The sequence below is a fragment of the Spinacia oleracea genome, chromosome 2 (genome assembly GCF_020520425.1).
Source record: "Spinacia oleracea cultivar Varoflay chromosome 2, BTI_SOV_V1, whole genome shotgun sequence".
Taxonomy (NCBI): Eukaryota; Viridiplantae; Streptophyta; class Magnoliopsida; order Caryophyllales; family Amaranthaceae; genus Spinacia; species Spinacia oleracea.
Genome location: NC_079488.1, coordinates 52073235 through 52095449, shown reverse-complemented (window position 1 = coordinate 52095449; position 22215 = coordinate 52073235). Strand labels below are relative to the sequence as shown.

At 36.8% G+C, this 22215-nt stretch overlaps 1 protein-coding gene across 1 annotated transcript; it reads right to left on the bottom strand.

Annotated features, from left to right (window-relative positions):
* Positions 1-407: 407 nt before the first annotated feature.
* LOC110778062 (lecithin-cholesterol acyltransferase-like 4) lies at positions 408-20731 on the bottom strand. The gene is made up of 11 exons (XM_021982622.2): positions 20358-20731; positions 17295-17386; positions 15242-15360; positions 13594-13729; positions 13456-13507; positions 6599-6699; positions 3852-4034; positions 3581-3738; positions 3431-3485; positions 1368-1421; positions 408-1067 (listed from the first exon to the last, which is right to left on the bottom strand). Exons 1-11 carry the CDS (start codon positions 20599-20601, stop codon positions 738-740), a joined length of 1524 nt encoding a protein of 507 aa, XP_021838314.1. The 5' UTR covers positions 20602-20731; the 3' UTR covers positions 408-737.
* Positions 20732-22215: the final 1484 nt, after the last annotated feature.

Below are 22215 nucleotides of genomic sequence, written 5' to 3'. Positions count from 1 at the left end.
TTGTACACCAAGATAACTTTAACCCATTTTTTTGTAACTTTAACCTAGTTTTGATTAACTTTTATATTAGTAAAAAAAAGTTGATAGATAAACATTTTAAAGGATTGAATGATTAATTTTATACATTATTAATGATTTTGATGAAATAAATTTTATTAAAATGAAAAAATTTATCACTAAAAACTAGATAACTTTTAAACATATAAGCATAACCTTTTAGCATTTTGAGTTAACTTTTACTCCGGTGTACATAAATAAGAATTTGTGAAATTGGTTAGGTTCAGGTCAAGAATTTTTCAACACAAACAAGAATACGAACCTGATACGACTCGTCTCGTTTGACAGCCCTAAGAGGATAAAGTTGAAAATATGGCAGGCTGGAAGCTTCTACCACAAAAACAACATAATACGAGGGACTTTTGGATGTTATTAAAATAAAAAATAAAGGTTCATTATAGGTACACAACAGTGCTTGTCTGTTCTCCATATCTCAGACTAGATCCATTATTCCGTATTTACATTACGTTATATACACAAGTACACTTGACTTTTTTTAGCAGAGTGTTTGACTTGAGTCAATTGGAATCATATTTACATATTTACAGATAAGAGTTTTAAATGGTAATTTCATGTGATTACTAGGTTTACTTCACTGCAACACATCTTTTGAACGAGCATGGAAGCTACACTAAGGCATTTCCCATTTAACCAGATAAACGCGTAGAAATCACCATTTGTCATTGCACAGGGACGTGTGGAACATGAGTTGTTACCTCAGAAACGGATATAAGACTTAATGGATGCTCCAAACCTTCCACATCATCCGATTCTGTAGGTATAATTTCCCATTCTTCCTTTAACGTAGTTACATGAAAGCCATTCTCTTTAACCCTCTCAATTTCAAAAGCAGTGGGCAGAACCACATAATCATTCAGAGGGTCATAGAAGGGATCAGGTTCACCTGCATTCAACCAATGCTTCAGTATTCTCAACACATGATGGTCAGAAAGGATGCCACGGTGTTCAGCAGGTACTCCAACCCTAGCTTCAGCTTTTAGCCCATCAGCCTGTCAAAACAACATATATGTCACCAACTAACAAAACCTATGTACGCACCTACCTAAAGATGAAAATTGAAAGAGTACAGCACAAATTGATTCTTAGATACCGTGGTTATATATATATATATATATATATATATATATATATATATATATATATATATATATAAAATATTTGAAAAATATATATATATAAGAAATTTAAGAAATAAATGACAATCACGGGAGTACCATCCAAAACTCTCATGTAGTCACATTTAAGAAATTTTGCAAATATTTGAAGCAGAAAAGGTGAACGCAAAATACCTTTGCAGATTCCATTGGAACAGTCCCATCACCATCAACACTTATGAACTTGGCCTGTAATAGTACCAAACAAGTCAGATAAGTAGAGACCCTAGTAGTATTATAGGTGCATGGCCGTCCAAACTAGACCAAAAAAAGGGAAAAAGACGCTGGACAAAAAAGATAAACAGAAATAGAAATAACTTGAGAGATGAGAGTGCTGTAAAAGAAGATACAGTTTTTTCCATTTACTCCTTCCATAAGTAAAAATAGTGTATAAACTCAATAAACCCATTTTTCTAAATGTCTATTTATATTAGGTGCTTGCCGTGCTTCATTTGTCAACAGAAAGGGACAAGAGAAAAACATACTTCGTAATTATAATAGCCTCCAACTTCTTAGCTGCCAATACATAATTTCTTAAACAATCTATTAAAGTCGGTAACAATAGAACCAGAAATATATCGAGTTTCAAATAGGCTAAGGCCCTGTTCATTTTTGTTGAATTTCAGGGAAATTCAGTTCAGTTCAATAAATTCAATTAAATTCAATCTACTTCGTAATTTAATTTAAATCAATTTAGATCACTATCGTTATTAATATTATTTAACAAATTTATTTATTTACTATTATTGATTTAATCATTTATATATTATTAATATAATTATTAACACAATTATTATTTTATTTATTTATTCATTATTATTTATGACCATTATATTATTGTTATTACTTATTTATTTATAACATATTATTTTTAATATTATTTATTATTATCTATTACCTATTATTCTCTGACTTGTTTGACTAAAAACACGAATTTTAAGAAAAGTGAAATATAATGTGTGGAAAATTGAAATATAGTACATTTTATGTTCAAATAAAGAAACATGACTATAATTATGGGACGCCCGATTTGGAATACAGGACTATAATTTTGGGAAGGAGTGAGTACCAACTACGAACTACCAACTACCATTACCATTACCATTACCATTACCATTACTTATTACTATTACTTATTTCAGTTCAGTAGCATTCAGTTCATTCAGTTTAGCTCAACTCAACTCAAAAATAGTTCTTAACAAGTTCCTTTTTTCTATTTTGGCATACACCTTTCAACTACTCCCTCCGTATTGAAATGATTGGTGAACTTTGACCGGCACGAAGTTTAATGAAGGTGAGTTGATTTTATTAAAGAATGAAAGAAGTGGGGTAAGTCCGTAAGTGTGGATTAAATAATTAAAACAAAAGATAATGAAAGTGGGGTAAGCGTGGATTAAATGATTAAATATTAGTAGTGGGGTATTTGGTGTAAGAAGGATATAATTAAAGAAAAGGGGAGAAATTTCCAAAAATAGAAGTGCACCAATCATTTAATTATGGCCGATTAAGGAAAGTTCATCGATCATTTCCAATACGAAGGGAGTTCCTCTCTTGCTTTTATCCACCCTTTTCTAAAACCCACCCATCTTTTTACACTATCTCTCTTACTTGATCCAACTTTTTCTTACACCCACTCAAGGCTCACCATATCAACTTTGTGTGAATATGGAGCATTTATGCAAATAGTAAATAAAGAACAGGTAGAAACAGAGATAGTATCTGATACAGCCAGGCATTATGCATCCAAAATTAACTTAATCTATTATTCTTAACCAAGCCTTTTGTTCAAGGTCTCACCATTCATGGATAATAAGCCACAGAGTAAATCACAATACAATGTCCTATTATTATACATAAAAAGAAGATAAATACTATAAAGACATCATTGGGATAGCACCATATAGAAATATTGCATTAATAGCGTAGCATCAAATGTGACACACTAGTGAAGGCATGAAGCATTTTGAAAATTAATAATCCATTGTGCCATACTTAAGACACTGCCCAGCGAGTTGCAATCCATTGACATAAACCCAAGATTAGTTACAGTGACCAAATATATTATGAGAGGTACATTAGCCCCATCAAACCAGTAGGATTAAGAAATTAATGTAGACGGTAACATTGCTTGCAATTTGAATGCTCATGCACATAACTTCGACAGATAAGCAATAATAAATAGAAAAATATAAGACAACCTGATAATATCTCAACGCTTCTAAATCCGTAACAGGTGAATCCTCACTGCCATAGCTGCAGAACAGCAGACAAACCAATTGAAATTACTGAATGATAAGGTTGATCCTGAATGAATATGCCAAATCCAATCAAACTGATATTTTTCATACCAGGCACTGTGAGGAGTCTCAAGACTGGTTCCGTAGATGTTATAAAATTTAACATTAGAAGGAACCCTTGCACGTGATAGTATCTTACTGGTTTCATTAGCCCAATTTAGTATATCCATATTGAATGGAAGAGGCATACTACCACCTACAAAGTCAACCTGATACGAACCCACGTAAGCAAAGTGTTTTTTTTTTCTCCTGTAACAGACAAACTTTTGCGGTGCTAAAACAGTTAAAATTAAAATAAAAATCAAGTCAAATCACCACTAACCGTATTACTTGAAAGGGACTTTTCAAATATAGTTATACTTTCTTCTGGAGTATATGAGTCCAACATTATAAGCGAGTTTTCATCATCATCATGCTTCTCCCTCCAAATTTCAAGGCGTGGGGGATTTTGCCAGTGGAAATCGGGACAAGCCATCAATTCATAGATTGAAGGACACTCAATGAGCTGAAAATAAAAAAACATCAAACATCAAATAGTGAGAAGTAGTTCAACACCCAGCAACAAGGATACCATTTGCAATCATCAATTTATCACAGTAAAACAAGAGGGGAGTCAATGTTCAAGATCACAAAGAAAACTCATGCTCAATCAATAGGATAAAGAATATAACACAAGATGATCTAAATTTGATGTTTTTTTCACCACCAAGATCGTGAATCGAATAGAAATATATGCAACACACATGTAAAGCATATAAATAAGAACAGATATTAAAAAGAAGATGACCTCTCTACAACAAGTACAGGAACAGAAAATAAGATAGATTAACAACACCTGCGATACAGGCAACAGGTTCAATGTCCAACTACTAAGGAAGCGTTTTGTACGGGGTATTCAGGAAAGCGAAAGAGAAAGAAAAAAGCTAAGGGGCGTTTGGTTCAAATGGAGCAAAGGGAATGAAATCAAGAAAGGGATTGGGAGGGAAAAAGACAGAAAATCCCTTTGATACGTAGTGTTGTTTGGTGACATTTTGAGTCTTCATCCTTTACTCACTACTTCTCCACCATAACCTTCGTTCCTTCATAGTTTCATAACATAACAAAAACCCCTGTCCTGCACACTCTAGTTTCCATCACCGTCGTCCCCCTTTCTCACCCTTCACTTAGATTCGACCAAATTCGACCACAGAATCTGACCATCTAAAACCATAATTATTGATAAAAAGGAATTTTAATTTCATACTTTCTCTTATTTTTTCCCAAATCTTTTGTGCAACAAATTTTCCGGTGGACGTTGTTGGTAATTTGCAGTGGTGGTGTTGTTTTGAAGTGTATGGTGGTACGGCTAGGTGTAGGTGATTTCGGGTGGTTTAGTTTGAGAAGGTTTGTTTCGGTGAATACGGGGTGGTAATTTCGTGGTGTTTTCAGTCTTTCAGGTGGTTTTTGGGTAGTCGTAGCTAGGTAAAGGGTGGTTGTGTGATGGTTGGCGGGCAGATGTGGAGGTGCTGGTTAGGGTGCGGTGGTAGGTCGGGTGGTGATGGTGGTGGGAGGTCGTGGGGCGGTGATAGTGGACTCATGGAGTAGGTGTACTGGTGAGTTAGGGAAAGGGAATGCAAATAGCCAAATACCATGGGGTGTGGGGAATGATAGTAGAAGACTTTGGAGTAATAGAGGGGGTAAAGGGAATGATTGAAATTGCATAACAAACAACAATAAAATAAAATAAAAGTTAAGCTTGTTCATTCTCTTTCCGTTTCTTGAATACCCCATCCAAAACGTCCCCTAATTCCTTTTGCTGTTGTTTATTATGCAATTCAATAATTCCATTTAACCTCTCCATTACCCCAAAGCCCTCTACACTCAATCCCCACACCCCCATGGTATTTGCATTCCCTTTCCCTAACACACCACCACGCCATCTACCATGAGTACCCCACTACCACTGGCACTGCCCCACACAATTCCCCACCATCACCACCATCCGGCCTACCACTGCCCTAAACAGCAACTCCGTCGCTTTGCCACCCAAAACCACCCTACCCACCTGAAATCACCAACCTTAACTTGCCAAACCACCACGAGCTCCAGTCACCATGCACGAAACCCAACCCCTAGCCACCAGAAACCCCACCCATCCGCCGGAAACCAAACCCCGAAACTCATGTACAGCCACCAAAATGCCTTCCCAGCCACCGAAACTAACCCAAGCCACCATAAAGGCTAAACCCCGAAAACCAACCGCAACCACCAATTTACGAAATATCTAGATCTAAAGAGTTTTTTTAAAACAAAAAGAATAGAGGAGCAACGACAGTGGAGATGGTGGATAGGAATTTTTGAATTTAAACTTAAAAAAAAGAACCTAAGCAGCGACGAGAAGGATGAGACGACGGTGAAAGAGTGGCTAGGGTGTCATAGTGGTGGACCTGGTGGTGATGTTCTAAAACAAACCTAGTACATCTAAGGGTTTTGCTCTCCATTCTCCTCTTTCCCTTTCCCTTTCCCTTTACCCTTTGCGAACCATACGCCCCCTAAGTTAGCATGAGAAAGAGTCACATAAATTTTTATTGCCTTATCTAGTTAATTTTTTTATCAGAAGACCACTTTTTTAACATAAATGTATAAGTTTATGTTCTCTTTCCCTCTAATTTTATGTCAAGATAATTAAGGTGGGAGAAGTGCCAGGGGAAAACTACGTACCCTCGTTGGAGTGTTGTGTATCTGATACGATACTTGAGGTAAGTTGTAGGGTAGAAGTTGCAGAGATATTCACAACAATTATAAATAAGTAGATGAAAATGGGAAAATCTCTCAATGGAACAACACATTAAATGCATCGAGAGAAAAGATAATTAAGATAGTCAATGAGATATATACAAAAATGAAAAAGAAGGTCAATCACTATGAAATAGAGGGAGCATATTTTAAACAATGGAAGTTGATGGAACTCTGCATACGTGAATACGACCTTTAATTTCAAAGAGGCAAATACTAATTGGGAAACACACACCTCAGTATATTTAAATACAAGACAACAGGTGAAAAGAAATAAGGTAGGAAGTGATATACCATTTGATGCATACTCCACTTGGATATAAAAAAATTCTGCTCCCATCCCTCGACAAATGAACAACCATTCAACATCGCAGAAGTGACATATCCAGGAGCACCTGCCATTTTAAAGAAGTTAGGTTTTCACTTTTTGGTTGCGATTCTGCATGATATACTGACCATAATGACTCTTTGAAGGATAATATATTCAGTATTGCGACACTTGTGAAAATGGGGGGAAAAAAAATCCTTGCTGATTGCTAATGGATCAATGTCTATGGTACCACCTTCTTCCAGGTTGTCTTCTCAATGATAATCTCATTTAGAAGGTCCCACTTACATTTTCCAGGGTTCCTTCAGCTTCAGTTGTTATCCAACAACTGACGTGAATACCGACTAAGATATGTTGTGGATTTTTTTATTAAGTTTTGACTGTGCAAGTAATCTCAACGTGTTTGATGACTTTGACCACTCCTGAAGCAAGCGAACTGAATTCTTGACTCTCTTAGACTACTCCTAATCTAAGCACTCAACTCCTGAATTCGGATTAATCATTTGCGAGTTTAAGAATTCACGAAAACAATGCACAAAATTCATCTTAATTCTCTGACCTTGAATCGTGGATAGAAGCTCTTTGTTATAGTAGAACTAGGCGTAGTTTTGTTTCCCACAAACATAGGGAAAATAAATCCTACAAAGTTGAGGAACATCAAATCCAAGTAAGACTGCAGTTAAAGAAAAAATTAAGTAATATCCATTTAGGCTATTCAGCAAGCCCAAGAGACACACGTACGGAACTCTTTCTTTAAGGTGACAAATTGAAGCCCATTGAATCCAACACTAAAGTGGCGGCTCCTCCAAAGTCGTTGCCTTTGAATCCATATCAGCAAGTAATTTTGGGATCAGTCCTCAGTGGTATATAGAGTTACAAAGAACTTTAATAATTGGAAGCCCTTATTTTCTTTCCTTCAGGATGAAGAATAATCTCGTCTTATGCCGTCTCTACAGTGTGGCCTTTTCCACTGTCTTTCAAATCCTTGCGCTATTATTCAGAATACTTATTGCAATTCTTGAGTAGGACATTTTACATGGTCTTTTATCTCTTTCTAAGGATTAAAATGTTTTAGCGTCATAGAGGCTATCTCATTGGACAGATATAGGGTGAATCTTAGGTAACGCTGAAGCCTTAAGCTTCACAATTAGTGTAGGAATTATCCTTTTAAGAGTTGAACTATCTAGGCCTCTTTAGAATCACTAAATTAACATATGCCACGATACAAGAGACAGTGCTCCAAAATGGTAAGAAACCAAAAATCTGCCCTGGAATAGTAATCAAAGCATTAGGGTTTTACCCTGTAGGATCTCCATTAATTGGGAATAAATTGACTTTAAGGCTAACAATAATATTGACAACCATGTAAGCTCTTAACAATTGTTCTTACATGCACGGGAGCTTTTTTCTTCTATGCAGTTAAAAGATCATAGATCAACCTCATATTCATGTTAAAGGTCAATCTCCATACAAAAGAACTACCATTTCAGCTAAATTTCCCTCATCTCCCAATTTCCTCTTAAACATCTTTCGACGAACGATTACATTAGATAAGATATCCCATTATGGTAGACACCCGTCACGTAGAGACATAAAGGGGTTATGCCTTGATGTCTTTGCTTCATAAATAATGTTTATCAAGAAAACCAAATAGAAATGCTTAAGTTCTACATCTCTTTGTCATCTGTACTCAATTATTTTAGTACATACAAGTACGTTTACTAGCTATAAAAATGCTGAAGGGTCATTTAGTGAAAGATCAAGATGAAAAAATCTCGTTAATAGATATATGGCTTTCGAAAAAAAAAAAATTAGCTTAATTTCATGTTACAGAATGGTATATGGCTCAGAAATAATAATTTTATAACGAAGGCTGCTTACATTTGGACCTATACTGTAGGTTCAAGAAGATATTTGCACAATGAGCTACATGCATTACAATACTCCTGGAATAACATTGTCGAGCATAGAACTTTATGCCTAGCAACTAGTTCTAAGATAATCAAGGCTCTACGGTCCCGCCATCCCAACTTAATAAAAGGCTTGGTTTGCACCACCAAAATTAGCCAAAATTTAGGGCCAAACACATTTGGCTATTCAGTAAATAAAAGCAGCATCTGTAGCTAAAAACCTAAAAAGGTTCTGATGAAGTATGATCTAATCATACAAGACAATTTGTCTTACAGCTAGTTCCTTGTCATGAGTTCTCTCTACCCCCCCTTCCCCAAAGGAGTTAGGGGTAAACAAAAAACAAAGAGGAACTTCACTACTTCCTCCATTCCAATTTTATTGCACCATTTACTTTTTAAGGAAGTTTCACAAATATTGCACCATTTCCGGTATAGGAAATAAAATAGTTGCTTTCACACCACAAATATCCAATATACCCTTACATCTTCACCCTTCTTGATTTTTTTAATGCTTGCAATCAAATGGGTAATGTTGTATTTTTGTCTTCTCTCTCTTCCTTTTACCCACTACCAAAATCTTTGACATATACTACATGGTGTAATAATATTGGAACGGAGGAAGAATATTAATATTGATGGTGACTCCTACGGTCCTACCCCTTCTGATAGGAAACAGTACTCCTACAACAGAGTTATATTTATAATCCTGTTCCTCTTTATCTTTTGCACACTCGTCATTTCAAATGAATGCGAAACTACAAGGAATTATATCAGTCTTATACACAATCGGTCTTTGAGGAATACTTAGGCTTAGAGGGTGGTCTCCCTTTCTCGCGTAAAAGTGATCATATTTCGAACACGCCACGTTTTTACTGGGAAGGATAAAACCATGGGAATGACACTACTAGCATGTAATAGAACTCCTTAGGCTGCTATGAACAAGTTCACCAACTAGTGACTTAATGCGGAAGCAGGTCGAGCAGGGATGATCCGGATCCAGTTCTAGTTACATATCACTGATTATCTCATAATCAATCCCCACCTTCAGGACTCGCTGTTCGACAAGTCCGGAAACAGTTTTTAAGTTGAGCTGATTCCTTAAGAGGGAACGGCTTCCGCCTGGAGGTAATGTCGTATGCTAAGATCCCAAGACCGGATAAGCACGATAACATTCCAAATACTTGAGCGACACTACTACGTACTGAAACCCATAATGCACAAGGGGAAATCATAACGGTGATACAATTTCAGCTATTATATTTATGTTATAAAGTAACATAACTGAACAGATTCATGGCAAAATTACATAACAAAAAGCTGGGATGCTTGGACCCATCCCTCCATCCCGCCGTACCGATGTCACGACGCGGGTGCAGACACGAAATCCGGATCGGACTCGCCAGGGAGAAAGTGATTAGAGCTTATTAGGGTTTCCGATAACCCAGATATGAAAATTGGGGCTCCAAGTCAGGGATATAGAGAACGAAAACTTAGGGCTTTTGTCGCCTGAAAAACGCGAGCCTACTAGAGAATGTTCGCCATAGCTCCTTCGAATTTTGAGCTCAGAATTCGCAAGGACCCAAAAACCTAGAAAAAGGAAGGAGAAAGAGAAGGTGGGTTATTATTTTGTCTTCACGTGGGGTAGGTCAATGACTCAGTAGTGTAGTAGGGTAGGGTGGGCATATTGGCAGCTGGCTTTTTCCTACTTCTAAAATATGAAGTAATTAATAATAAAAGTGGGGTAGCTTTTTTCGAGGAGAAAGTTGGGCTTTTAAACTTTTATAAGGGTGGGTGTGGGTTACTTAAAACGGGCTGTCCTTTTATTTTAATTGGAAAGAGCTGGGCTTGTTACATAAAATTTCTAGTCACAATGAAAGGATTCGTAATACTTGGGTACAATTATTACTCCATACTATAAATATTTATATACTCCCTCCGTCCTGGAATACTCGCATCATTTTGACTGAACACGCTTGCCAATGCACAACTTTGGCCACCAATATATTTAACTACATATTATAAAAACTAATAAAATATTAGTATTTTGAAAATATATACTTCCTCCGTCCATAAATATCGCAACATCTTGTCTTTTACACTATTCACACTAGACCTTTGGTCATTTTTTGTGATTCCTACCTAAGAAAAATTGTATGTGAGACTTGTTAGATTCATATCGATATGTATTTTTTAAAATATATAATTTTTTTTTATATATGTTACTTATGCATAATTCGATACAATAATAGTCAAAGTATGTGTTAGGAAGCGTAAAGTCAATCATGGTGTAATATTTAAGGAACGGAGGAAGTATTAAGATAAGTCCACCAATATATTATATACTAATATTTGTTTTCATATACTAGAAATAAAATAGGGTCAAAGTGAATTATGTGCATAGTCCAAAAAGTCAAAACAGTGCGAGAATTCCGGGACGGAGGGAGTAATAATATAGATACTTTTTTATGGTTGCCGTGTCCCCGGGTCCATTTTTTTTGGGACACTTCTAAAACATGTCCTGAGTCCTTGATTTTAAAAAGTTTCGAGTCGGACACCCGTACCCGAGTCTGAGCATCCTAGACAAAAGTACGATATTTCTCGAAAATAGAACATTCGATGGATAGAAACAAGCTTTCAAGTAGCTTATTTCACTCCCAATTCCAAAATGCTAATCAAAGCAAAACACTTCAATGTTCTGATGCCTTTCCCTTGTTATGAGTCTTTCCCATAGATAAAAAATGCGGTATCGGTCACGGTCGCGGGATCGGTCGCGGAGTTTCGGTAACGGAAATGATGCGTTAGTCGCGGACCGTGTCGCGATTGTCGCATAGGAATTTGAAATTTGAAAAAGAAGCCCCATGTCAGCCCCACTCACTACCTACCCTAATCCCCATCCCCTAAACCGCACACGTGACATAATTAAATGAATTTCATTGTCCACCTTCTCTCTCCTCTCTTGTTTTAGATCTTAAAATGGAGTTTTGTACTCCATTTCAGTAGAGTTTCTCCATTTCTTTCCCTTTTCCCTTTCTTTTTGTCGAAAACATGGGGAATTCGGCTGAAACTGAGTAGCTGTGAGGCTAATAACGCTTAATGCGGACAAAATTGGTTCGGATCGGTTGTACCGGCCTAAATCTCACCGTTTTTAAAACCACCTTTACAACTCGGGATATCTCGTATCGCCAGCCTCCAAAACCTAATTAACTCGGGCGATACGAGTTAACTCGGGCTAGTTTTTACACCATGGTCTTTCCCCTCTAACCAATCAACTATCTTCCTCTTTAAGCTACCCTGAACAACCTAATTATGCAATTACTAAAGGCTTGTTCGGTATCACTTTTGATTTTCTTTTTTTTTTGTTTTTAGAAAAATACAAACCGATTTTAGTTTTAGCTTTGTGTTTTTCCAAACTAATAAAAAACCATTAAAATCTAATAAACCACACCGTACATCAAATTGCAAATTCATATCTTACTCTGCATACACTAATCACTATCAGACTTCCAATTCATAGAAAAAAAAAATCCAAAAAGTTTGGTCTTATATATTTCTCTCTCCTCCCAACTACTCTCTGTTTTTTTTTGTTTTCTCTCCCTCCATTACTGTTAGGGACTTAGGGGTGTGCAAAAATTGGTCCGGACCAAAAAAATGGACCGGACCGAACCGGATCGACCCAGACCGGACCGGATCGAAGGGAATCGGTCCGGTCTCCGGGTCGAGAAAAATTAATTTCCGGTCTTCGGTCCGGACCAATTTTTTCTTAATAAAATATAATATAAACTATTTAAAAATTTAATTCTTTCATTTAATATGCCGTAAATATTACTACATTGTAATATATTTAATTTTAGCTTCCAAAAAGGGCCTTAAACAATTGTTTTTTTATATATATTTTTTCTTTTTTACCATAATTTTTAGAAAAAATAAAAAAATATATAGAAATAGGTCTACAACCGGTCCAAACCGGTCCGGTCCGGGTTTTGGACTGATTTTTCCGGTCCGGTCCGGGTCCAAGTCCGGTCCAAGCATAATCGGTCCGGTCTTCGGGTCTTGAAATATCAAATTTTCGATCTTCGGTCCGATCCGGGTTTGGACCGATGAACACCCCTAATTATTGTATCTTCATTGTTAAACGTTAATTACTCTCTCCAATTCCTAATTACTATCATATTATATTTACCCCCAAATCAACCACCAGTCTACCACCAATGGCCACCTCAATACCACCAATCCTCCCAATCTCCACCCATACCCTCCACCATATCAAGGACCTCCAAAAACAATATCTAATCATCTGTAACCATGGTGCAAAAGTAATGGTGACCTGTAATTATGTCGTGCTAGAAAACAATTACAGTGGGAACTTTTTTCCAACAAGATCTCATGAGAAGAGGCTGAAGCAAGATCGAGTAGAAAGCTGGAGAAAATGGTTGCAATTAAAGAATCCATGGTAGAGATTTTTTTAGGTTCTGCTAACAAATTAAAGAGATGCGTGAATATTGAGAGAGAGAGAGAGAGAGAGAGAGAGAGATGTTTATCGTTTGTGTCTGTGATGAGCGGAATTCCCAAAACCAAAACAGCAAAACCACTAAATGTGGTTTCGTGTTTTCCGTTTCGATTTTATGAATTCTGGGCGAAAGTTGTTTTTTACAACGCAATAACCGAACAGCTTTGTTTTACCTTTTAAGGAAAAACGGAAAACGAGCAAACAATAGTAATCCTCAACAGCCCCTAAACTACTACCTCCTATTAGGCTAGTTCATTACAACTAACAACTGCTCCACCAGCTAGAGGTCTAAGGTCGTCTCGGAAAATTGAAAGAATGGTGGAAATGGACATGACTTGAGCTAGCAATTAATAATTTAAACAATTTGGATCATATGCAACTAAATAATTGGGCAAAGAAAACTTGCCTCGAAATGGAGCAGCAATTGCTATCCAGTTCTTCACATACTTCTCAAACACCTACATGAATTTATAAACAGGTTTCTTCAATTAATAGATACCAACATTATATTTACAACAGAACCAGAGAAGGGAAGAGAGCTCACATCGCTATGCAGGGACATGAAACATTTAACAACAATACCCCCCATAGAATGAGTTATTAAGTTGATCCTTCTTCCACCTGATGCAGTGTAAATCGACTCCAACTTTGCAGCAAAACGGTCCATTGTTTCCTGCAACCTGAGGTTGCGCGGTTGGAAGAGAAACAAAAAAAGAAAAAGGAAATAGTTCAAAATTTATTCAAGGACGGAAAGTATTTCAGGGCAAAAAAAAATGTTTTCTTTCATTAATGCAATGTCATCCCTCTTGCAATTATACGAGTAGCTCATCAACATATCACGCATTAGCAGTTGATTGAACTTAACACCAATCCGATCAAAACAATTCCAATAAGAGATAACAAAACAATTCATTCACTGATTCTACAAGTGACAAGAGAACAGGGCTCATGTATTTTTATTACATTGTCATAAACCCGGAAATGTCCCTTTGTCAGTAAGGTTGGCAGCTCCTACTACACTTATGTCTACACTATGCACACAAATTTAGAATAAAGGCTAGACAGGAGGGGGAAAGCAAGAAAAAGTGTGGGGGGGTGAGGTGAATAAAGTAAAAAGCACTGAAGGTACGAGAGAAAAGAAGAAAAATGATGCTTATTGACTTATAAATTGAAGTGAATCAGAAGAAAATATGATGAAAATGTGAGGTTATTTAGGGATGAGGGAGTAGTGAATAAACACATTAAAAGTCCTTGTCATCAATCCTTGCTACAACCCCAGCAAAATTGAACAGATTAGCTTCAAGAAGCACCACCAAGCAATGAGTATCTCTAACTGGCAACAAAATATGCAAACTTAAAACCAAATTAGCTGAAACTTTAATATGGATCAATCAACTATTAGTGCATTTCAGTCCAACCAGAAACATCACAGATTTGACAACAAAGCCCCTGAAAAAGCCTTCTCCCTATTAGTATTCTCTCCTGTCACCTCTATTTCATATGTATACAGTCTCAAATTCAAGGAAAATGTATCATGGAAAAAAATCACGGATGCGGTCGCGATCGCGCTGACGGTTGCATTATTGCGGAAACTGCTTGTAACGGATGAATAGAATGGATTGACATTCTGATGACATTCTGATTTCTGACTATTTCCCATCTTCCCATGGCGTCAAGGACTCACCAACGTGACCAACCTATCTTTCAAATTGAACTGATAATGACTTAATATCATACTTTCTCCGTTCTTATTTACTAGACACAATTGAGTTTTGACACTATTCATACAAGCTCCTTTGACTTCCTTTGGTGATTTATACATAAGAAAAAACATGGTCGTTTGAGGTCTTATTAGATTCGTCTCAATAAATATTTTTAAATATCACATTTTTATAAATTTTTCTTATCCATAGTGGAAGATATTAATGTTTAAAATCGTGCATTGGCAAACGTGCCTAAATAATTGTGCCATTTAAAAAAGAACAGAGGGAGTATATAACAACAGAAGAAGCCATGGTGACAAAAACACACTTATAGAAACAAGATTACAACAGTAAGTATAAACTCAATGAGTCACACACTATTATCGGCTTATCCACCCACGAGAAAGAAACCTGCATAAATTAAAAAGCGTAATACAAACAAAAAAGAGGGAGAGGCATACGAACTGCAGTAGAGCATAGAACATATACCTATTACTTTGCCGAAAATCATATCCAAAACCAAACAGTGTTTTTCCCTCTTGAAACCCCCACTTGATCATTTGTGTTATCATGTCATGAAAATAATAAACACATTCCCTCCCAATGATCTGCATGCCAAAAGTAGGGAGTAGTTAAAACACCATTTTATAACTGTATCCTTATGCAGCTGAGGGGGGAAAATAAAATACACGCAGGGATTTCATGGTTTTAATATCAGCCCATATGACTTACCGATACATATCTAAGTTTTAACATACCAGTATACCACAATACCAAACAAAATGTTTAGTGAGTTGTACAAGTCAATCACACATCACAGGCAGTCACTAAAGAGCCAATGAGACTGATATTAACATACTCCCTCCGTCTACTTAATACTCGCCCCGCTTTCCTTATAAAGCTGTCCTTTAATACTCGCCCCGCTTTCCTTATAAAGTCGTCCCTTAATACTTGCCCCGCTTTCCTTATAAAGCCGTCCCTTAATACTCGCCCTGTTTCTATATATGGCATACATTTACTAATATTGTATCATTTCTCACTTAACCATGGAGGCATGGACCCACATATGTTCCTTACTTCCTAAAAAGAACATAAAAAAATCCAATCCCCACCCACCCTACCCCATTCCAACTCCTTTATTTGACACTTTTCCCACTAACTATATTAAAAAAATACCCACTATCAACTACCACCTAATAAATTAATAAATCAACTAAAATGCCTAAAACTATGTGCCGGTCAAACTGGAGCGAGTATTAAGGGACGGAGGGAGTATAAAATACATAACACATCAATTTTAACCCTACATGTGAGATCACAGAAAAGAATGCATCCATGATGTACAATCATGAATTCAATAATGACAATAGCAATGATTAAAACCCCGTGTAGACTTGACTTGAGTTTGAACTTGATTGAGATCTTAACTCGAGTCAAGAAGATAGTAAGCAACTTGAAAGCTTTTTAAATTATTTATTCCATCCATCCCACATTAGTTTGAACACTTTTAATTGCACAAAAATTTAGGAAATATAAGGTTGTGGTTGAGATATCTATTGGTATTTACAAATTACCCACATCGGCTTGGAAAGTCGACAACAAGCTTATGTTCGTTATAAAAAGAAAAAATTGGCTACCTACTGGAAAACCACATCATTACAAACGTCTCATAAAGTTGTTGCGCCCAAGTGTCCCCGAGGTGACCAATCCACAGGACCAATCTACAGGCTCTCTTATTAACTGCCTTACTAAAATTCACAGGAGGCGGAAAACCAAAACCTGGTAACTGGATCTGCAGTAATGGAAACTGAGGTTGAACTCAAAAAGGCTAATTCAAACAAAATATTTGCTTCTAATCAATACACTACTTATTAATTCTTGTACTTTGTTTCGAATTTGTAATATTTCATACTCCGTATTTATGGAATTTTACGTGCCTAAAAAGTTGCAAAATAATCTCAAAATTCCAACCAACATAGGGAGCACCACATAAAGAAATTATGAAATAATAAATTCGGATTTGATTAAAATGAACCCGGGCGTAGCCGGGTCACAACACTTGTACATCATAAAACTGAGACATTTTGGATGAAACTGTATTTTAGAGATCAACACTTTGTTTGGAAAAGAGGAAATGGAGAGAAAAGGAGGGAAGGGGAAGGAGCCAAGGAGGGAAAACAAGCTTCCTTGTTTGGATAAGAGGTTGAGGGGAAGGAAGGGGAGGGTTTTCCGTCTCTCTTTAATAAACCCCATCCCTCCAAAATTTAAGAGATTTTGAGGGGTAACAGAGCTTTCACCTTCCCCTCGCTGTCTTATCCCTCCCCTTCCTCCTCTTGCCCTCCCCTTCCTTTCTTTCCCCTCTATCTTGCTATCTAAATAAACTGTAACATTCTAGGATCATAGTATTCTACCAAAGTATAAATATCTAAAGCCGAATGGAGGCTGCTCTGCAGTCTCTGCTTCAGCGAATAATCAAATTTATAAATAGCTATGTTGTACTCTCTACATCAAGGTGGAACCCCAAAGGGAGAGACATACGCACCAGATCAGGATCAAGGACATCAATTGCATACAGCCCATGTCGATCTTCAGGGACTACAATGGTCGTATTAGGATCCAAAGACACTGTTTTACCTGCAGCAAATGAAAAAAAGTGAACACTGAAAATGGGGAGTTGCACATTCTGTAAAATCATGAATAACTTAACAAAGAAATTTAAAAAGTTACTGGTAGGGCATGATTTAAAATTTAAATGGATTTGACATTCTCTTGGTTGTAAAGGACAGGATCTCCCAGAATGAAAAAGTAGGAAAGAAAGAACCTTTTTCCTATTTGTGTGACTGGAAAACTTGGAACAATTTTTTTTTTTTTTTTAAAAATCCCCCTCCTACAAATTTCACTAAAGCTCATCCCAGTCTCACCAATATATTAACAGTGACAGGACTGACGGTACAAGCAACTTAAATTGCTCTTCTGATGCGTTGTTTCACAAACACTTTTGGGTTGGTTTTCAATTTACTTTTAGCCTCGTACGAAGTAGAATAACAATATCAATTAGAGCAACTTTTAGAACAAGACCTAGCAAACAATCAACGCTGCATATGGAATGCATAGAAAACCTACTCCCATTTTCCTTAGCACAACAAAAATCCATGCTGCCAAAGCCTTGTTACTGAAAACAGCAAAAACTCCCACCAGATATTAAAATGCATCGACAGGTATGAGAATCCACATACTCTACCAAGGGCTGAATTAAGTAAAAAGAATAAACTAAATAAAACTCCTAAGCTGCTGCTAATTAGGAAGATTAATACCAATGGCTGCTGACAATAATTTTGCGCCAAACCATACCATTAACTTGCTGCTACAGCTTTCTATTATACTGCAAATTTAGTCCATGTGGTTGCATGCTAACTAAGGTAAAATCATATCCAATTTTCAAGCTAAGTTGATGACAGTAACCTCCCCTGATTACAGCATTAATTAGCTCAAATCCAAACCCACCTTAAGGTGAAACCATCCGAGAGTCAAGTTAATAAATCAAGGTAAAATAAAGGCTTTTTTGGATGGCAAGTAGCTGCGACAGTATTGTGCAATTGTTCCTCAAACTACTGCATTGATCTTCCCTTCTTTCATACGGATTGTTCTCACTTTTGAAAAGACACCGTCATCAAGATAAGGTGACAAAAACCCACACTGAAGGTTGCACTTTATTTTAATCTAGTAGCAAGTCTAACTTTTATGCAACTATCTCCACAATCAATGTTCTATACGAATGCGAAAAGGACCCTTGAACTAGACTTCACAAGGCATAAGCTTGTTTTTACTCTTTTCATGAAGTCCCTCCTCACTCAACTTTAGCAAACAAAAACATGTACGATCTTTGACTTTGACTTTCTACTCCTTGATATTCCACCCGCCATCATCTCCTCCAATTCTCCACCGTCGAGACACCATCGCCAGAAAACACAATATCATCACCGGCGACTCTTTCTAACTCTTCACTAGATATGTGTTTTGTAGATCTACAAAATTTGGTGAAAGTAATCGGGAAAGTAATTCTCACCGTTGATCTTAGTCTTGAAATCCAAGCATGTTAATGTCATCAAGCATATAAGGTCACCTTCTTTGTGGTGGTTGCCACCAATTGAACGGCAGGAGAGGGTAACGACCATTAATGAAGAGAGGTAATTTTTTTTGGCAACACGAGAGAGTATTTTGATGTAATGTATTCCCTCATTTCTCCCCATAAATGTTTACCCAATCCAGGAAAGCCCTTAATATTACAATTGGGAATGCATAATCAATTTCCTAGACACAATAAATCTTCCAAAAAAGATATGCAACATGCACACCACCATTCTTGTTTCAAATCCAAATCAGCATAAAAGGCAAGTAACGAGATTGCAACGAATAAAAACATCAAAAAGAAGTAAGAAAGGGCAACAACAACAACAGTTTTTGCAAGACTGTCGAAAAGATTCAAGATCCGCAGCCCATTTAGCATGTTAAAGATTAAAGTTCGAGATGATATTATCCCATTCGGCGTAATTAGGTCGCAGATAATGGTTGCGACGATCCTTGTCATTTGTAAAGTAGTTGAATGCAGGTCCTCCACTGAGATAAGGAATAGGTTGTTGCCCTTGCAATAAGACAGCTCCAATGCCCAAGTCACTTTAATACACTATAGGTCAAGAGGTTGAACCAATACCAGATTACCGAACTACCAGGTGGCTTACAAATCTTTTTTTGAAAAAAAGAAACACAATTCATAAGCCCTTCCAGGTGCAAAGGCCACACAAATATCCCTTCTTCTAAATCCAGTTATAGAAGCAGTAACAATAGTAAATTTTTAATGAATCTCCAATGAAATGAAGCTAAACCATGAAAACAATGGAACTTCTATCTTCCACAAATATGGTTTCACTCATACAAAAACAGGCCCAAAGACATCACTAACCATTCACACACTCCATGGTAAGTCTTTGAAGTAATTCCAACTCATCTTCTTCACATATGGAAAATAAATGAAATCCACTCCTTAGATCAATATTTTTTCAAAAAGTAGAGCCATATCATGCATCAAGCATGAGAGTCAAAGAATTAGAAAAATGGTGATAAAAAAACTCAGGTTATTAGCAACCCTGCTATCAATAAATATATACCAACTGGTGTCGTTCTTTGGCACAGATAACACAAATACTTTTTGTAAAAGTCCCCTCGTGATTGCATCCCATTCTTCTTTTAGGATGCAAAACAGGAGAAGAAAACGAATCACTAAGGGTCTGTACGGGGTTCGGTATCGTTGCCAGATTTCAGTTTATAGTTTGATGATTTTTAAAGTTATATAATTTATCCCTATAATAGTCGTGTTGATTTTGAAAACAAACCTATCTCCTTCCGAATTTTGTTTAAAGGAATTATTCTTATAACATCATCACAAATCACACCACCGCAGTAAACTAGTTCGCATTAATTTCCTTATCAGTCATCAGAAATAAACGAAACCCTCTAATTTTATTCTAGAAATCCGACCCTCAAACCCTCCCTTCCCCACAAATCAATCAATACTGAAAAATAAAATTGAAATTCAAAGTAAAATTACCAGTAGAAGGGTCAAATCGAGACCAAAGCTTGGTACGAAACATGTAATCGGCTGCGAAAATTCGAACCCAGACGCGGTCGGAGTGGCCATTCTGATCAACAGCTTCGAGAATGGAACCAGCAATTCCAGGGACCAAAAGAACAGGATCAAGATCAGGGTCAACGAACTGCTGCTCTTGCGGCTTCCTGATAAGCTTCAGCCACATTTCTAGTGCTTGCACTATTTCTTCCAGCGAAACCGCCATGATTGTATGATTGATCAAGGTTGATGAGAGAGATAGGCTTCCAGAATCCCGACTTCAGGGGGAAAGGTGATTTTTTTCTGGATAGAGATGAAACAAAACGTGGATAGAGTGAGTTTAATTTATTAAGATAATGTGAAAGTGGGCAGTAGGTGAATATATTATATATATATACTTCACCCTTGTGACTCCGAATCAGACCCCCTGCTCCAGCAAAATCCGGATTTCCTTTCGAATCCCCATCCGTATTCAACCGTTCACGTGAGAAGTGCTCCTACGGTGAGAAGCGTGAGAAGCGTTTATAGCCCTACGATCAACTTAATTAAACGGTAAAAAATAGGCGCGTTTAATTAATGGCAAATTGATAATTTCAGAAACTTTTGTTCCCAAGCTCCCAACTGTCACGTTGTTGTACCAGAAAGTTCCACATAGACCCATTTTCTTCTTTCTCTCTCCTCGTGGTCTCTCTTTCTTGTCAGCCCCAAATATGAGCTGCCCACTTCTCTCTCCTCCACTTTTATCCCCCATCATAACACAACTAAAGAAAACCATCTTTGTGATCCTATCAACCTCTGTAGTTCATCGAACTTCATCATTGTTGCGATCAAAATAAACTACTTGAATCTCATGAAATTGCTAGCCCCGAAATAAAACTCATGTCTCACGAATTTACTCTCTCCTCTAGTGTGTTAATGGCCGTCGACAAATGAAGTCGGTGTTGTTTTGGTGTTGCCATTATTGGTAGTGTTCTGGTTCTTGATGTCGTTGTTGCTCGTGTTGTTGCCTCCTCTTTCCTCGGTAGTGTCAATGCTTCTGTCTGCTCCACCGTCGGTTATTAGTCGGTTGTTTTTTGTGACCTTGAAGAATGAAGAGATTACTCAATACTTATGGTAAGAATTTTAGTTTACTTTGGAGTTCCATTAATTTAGTGGATTTATTTAAGGGTGCAATGGTGCTTAATTAGGAGTTAGGAATTCCAATTAATTTTTTGTTTTCTTTTATAAGTGTATCTCTAGTATAAGGATGATGTATCACTAGTACATTACCGATGTATCTGTACTACATTTGTTGATGTATCTCTAATATGCAACCAACTTATCTCAAAATTTCCTGATTCATTTTATCATAAATCACTACGGAGATGACTCTATGTGTGATTCACTGATTCTTTATTTTTCCTCTAAATGAATCTCGAACAACCTTTATTAGTAAGAACTTGAATTGATCGGATTCATCATACTCTACGTCTCTACATCAAGTGCCACCGATACGTCTTTTGGCACCTCCTCTCACCCATTTTTTTCATATTCAATTTGAATGCAAATGTGAAATCCACATTTAAATGGAGATGCAACAGATTTTGAGCCAAATAATGGAGAAAATGTTAATTGACTATATGGATTTTCCAGGACTTTTTTTATTAAAGGAATGATACTAGTGTATCTCGAAATTATTTTCAATGTATCTATAATGTCCTCGTGATGTATCTACCATGGATGAATGTTGTATCTGTCAGAAATTGGGAGGATGAAGAAAATGGAAAACAAGAAACTCGATCTTATCGTGACCATTCCATATTTTATCCAAGGAGAGCCGAGGTTGCCTGCAAAAAAAGAG

What these genes read in the sequence shown, in the direction of transcription:
- LOC110778062 (XM_021982622.2), bottom strand. Translation starts at nt 20,601, where the DNA reads ATGGCGGTTTCGCTGGAAGAAATAGTGCAAGCACTAGAAATGTGGCTG. An exon ending in AATTGCTGCTCCATTTCGAG is followed by an intron (nt 6,700 to 13,455) that starts GCAAGTTTTCTT and finishes TTAAAATGGCAG; the next exon opens with GTGCTCCTGGATATGTCACT. An exon ending in AGTCCCTTTCAAGTAATACG is followed by an intron (nt 3,739 to 3,851) that starts GTTAGTGGTGAT and finishes GGTTCGTATCAG; the next exon opens with GTTGACTTTGTAGGTGGTAG.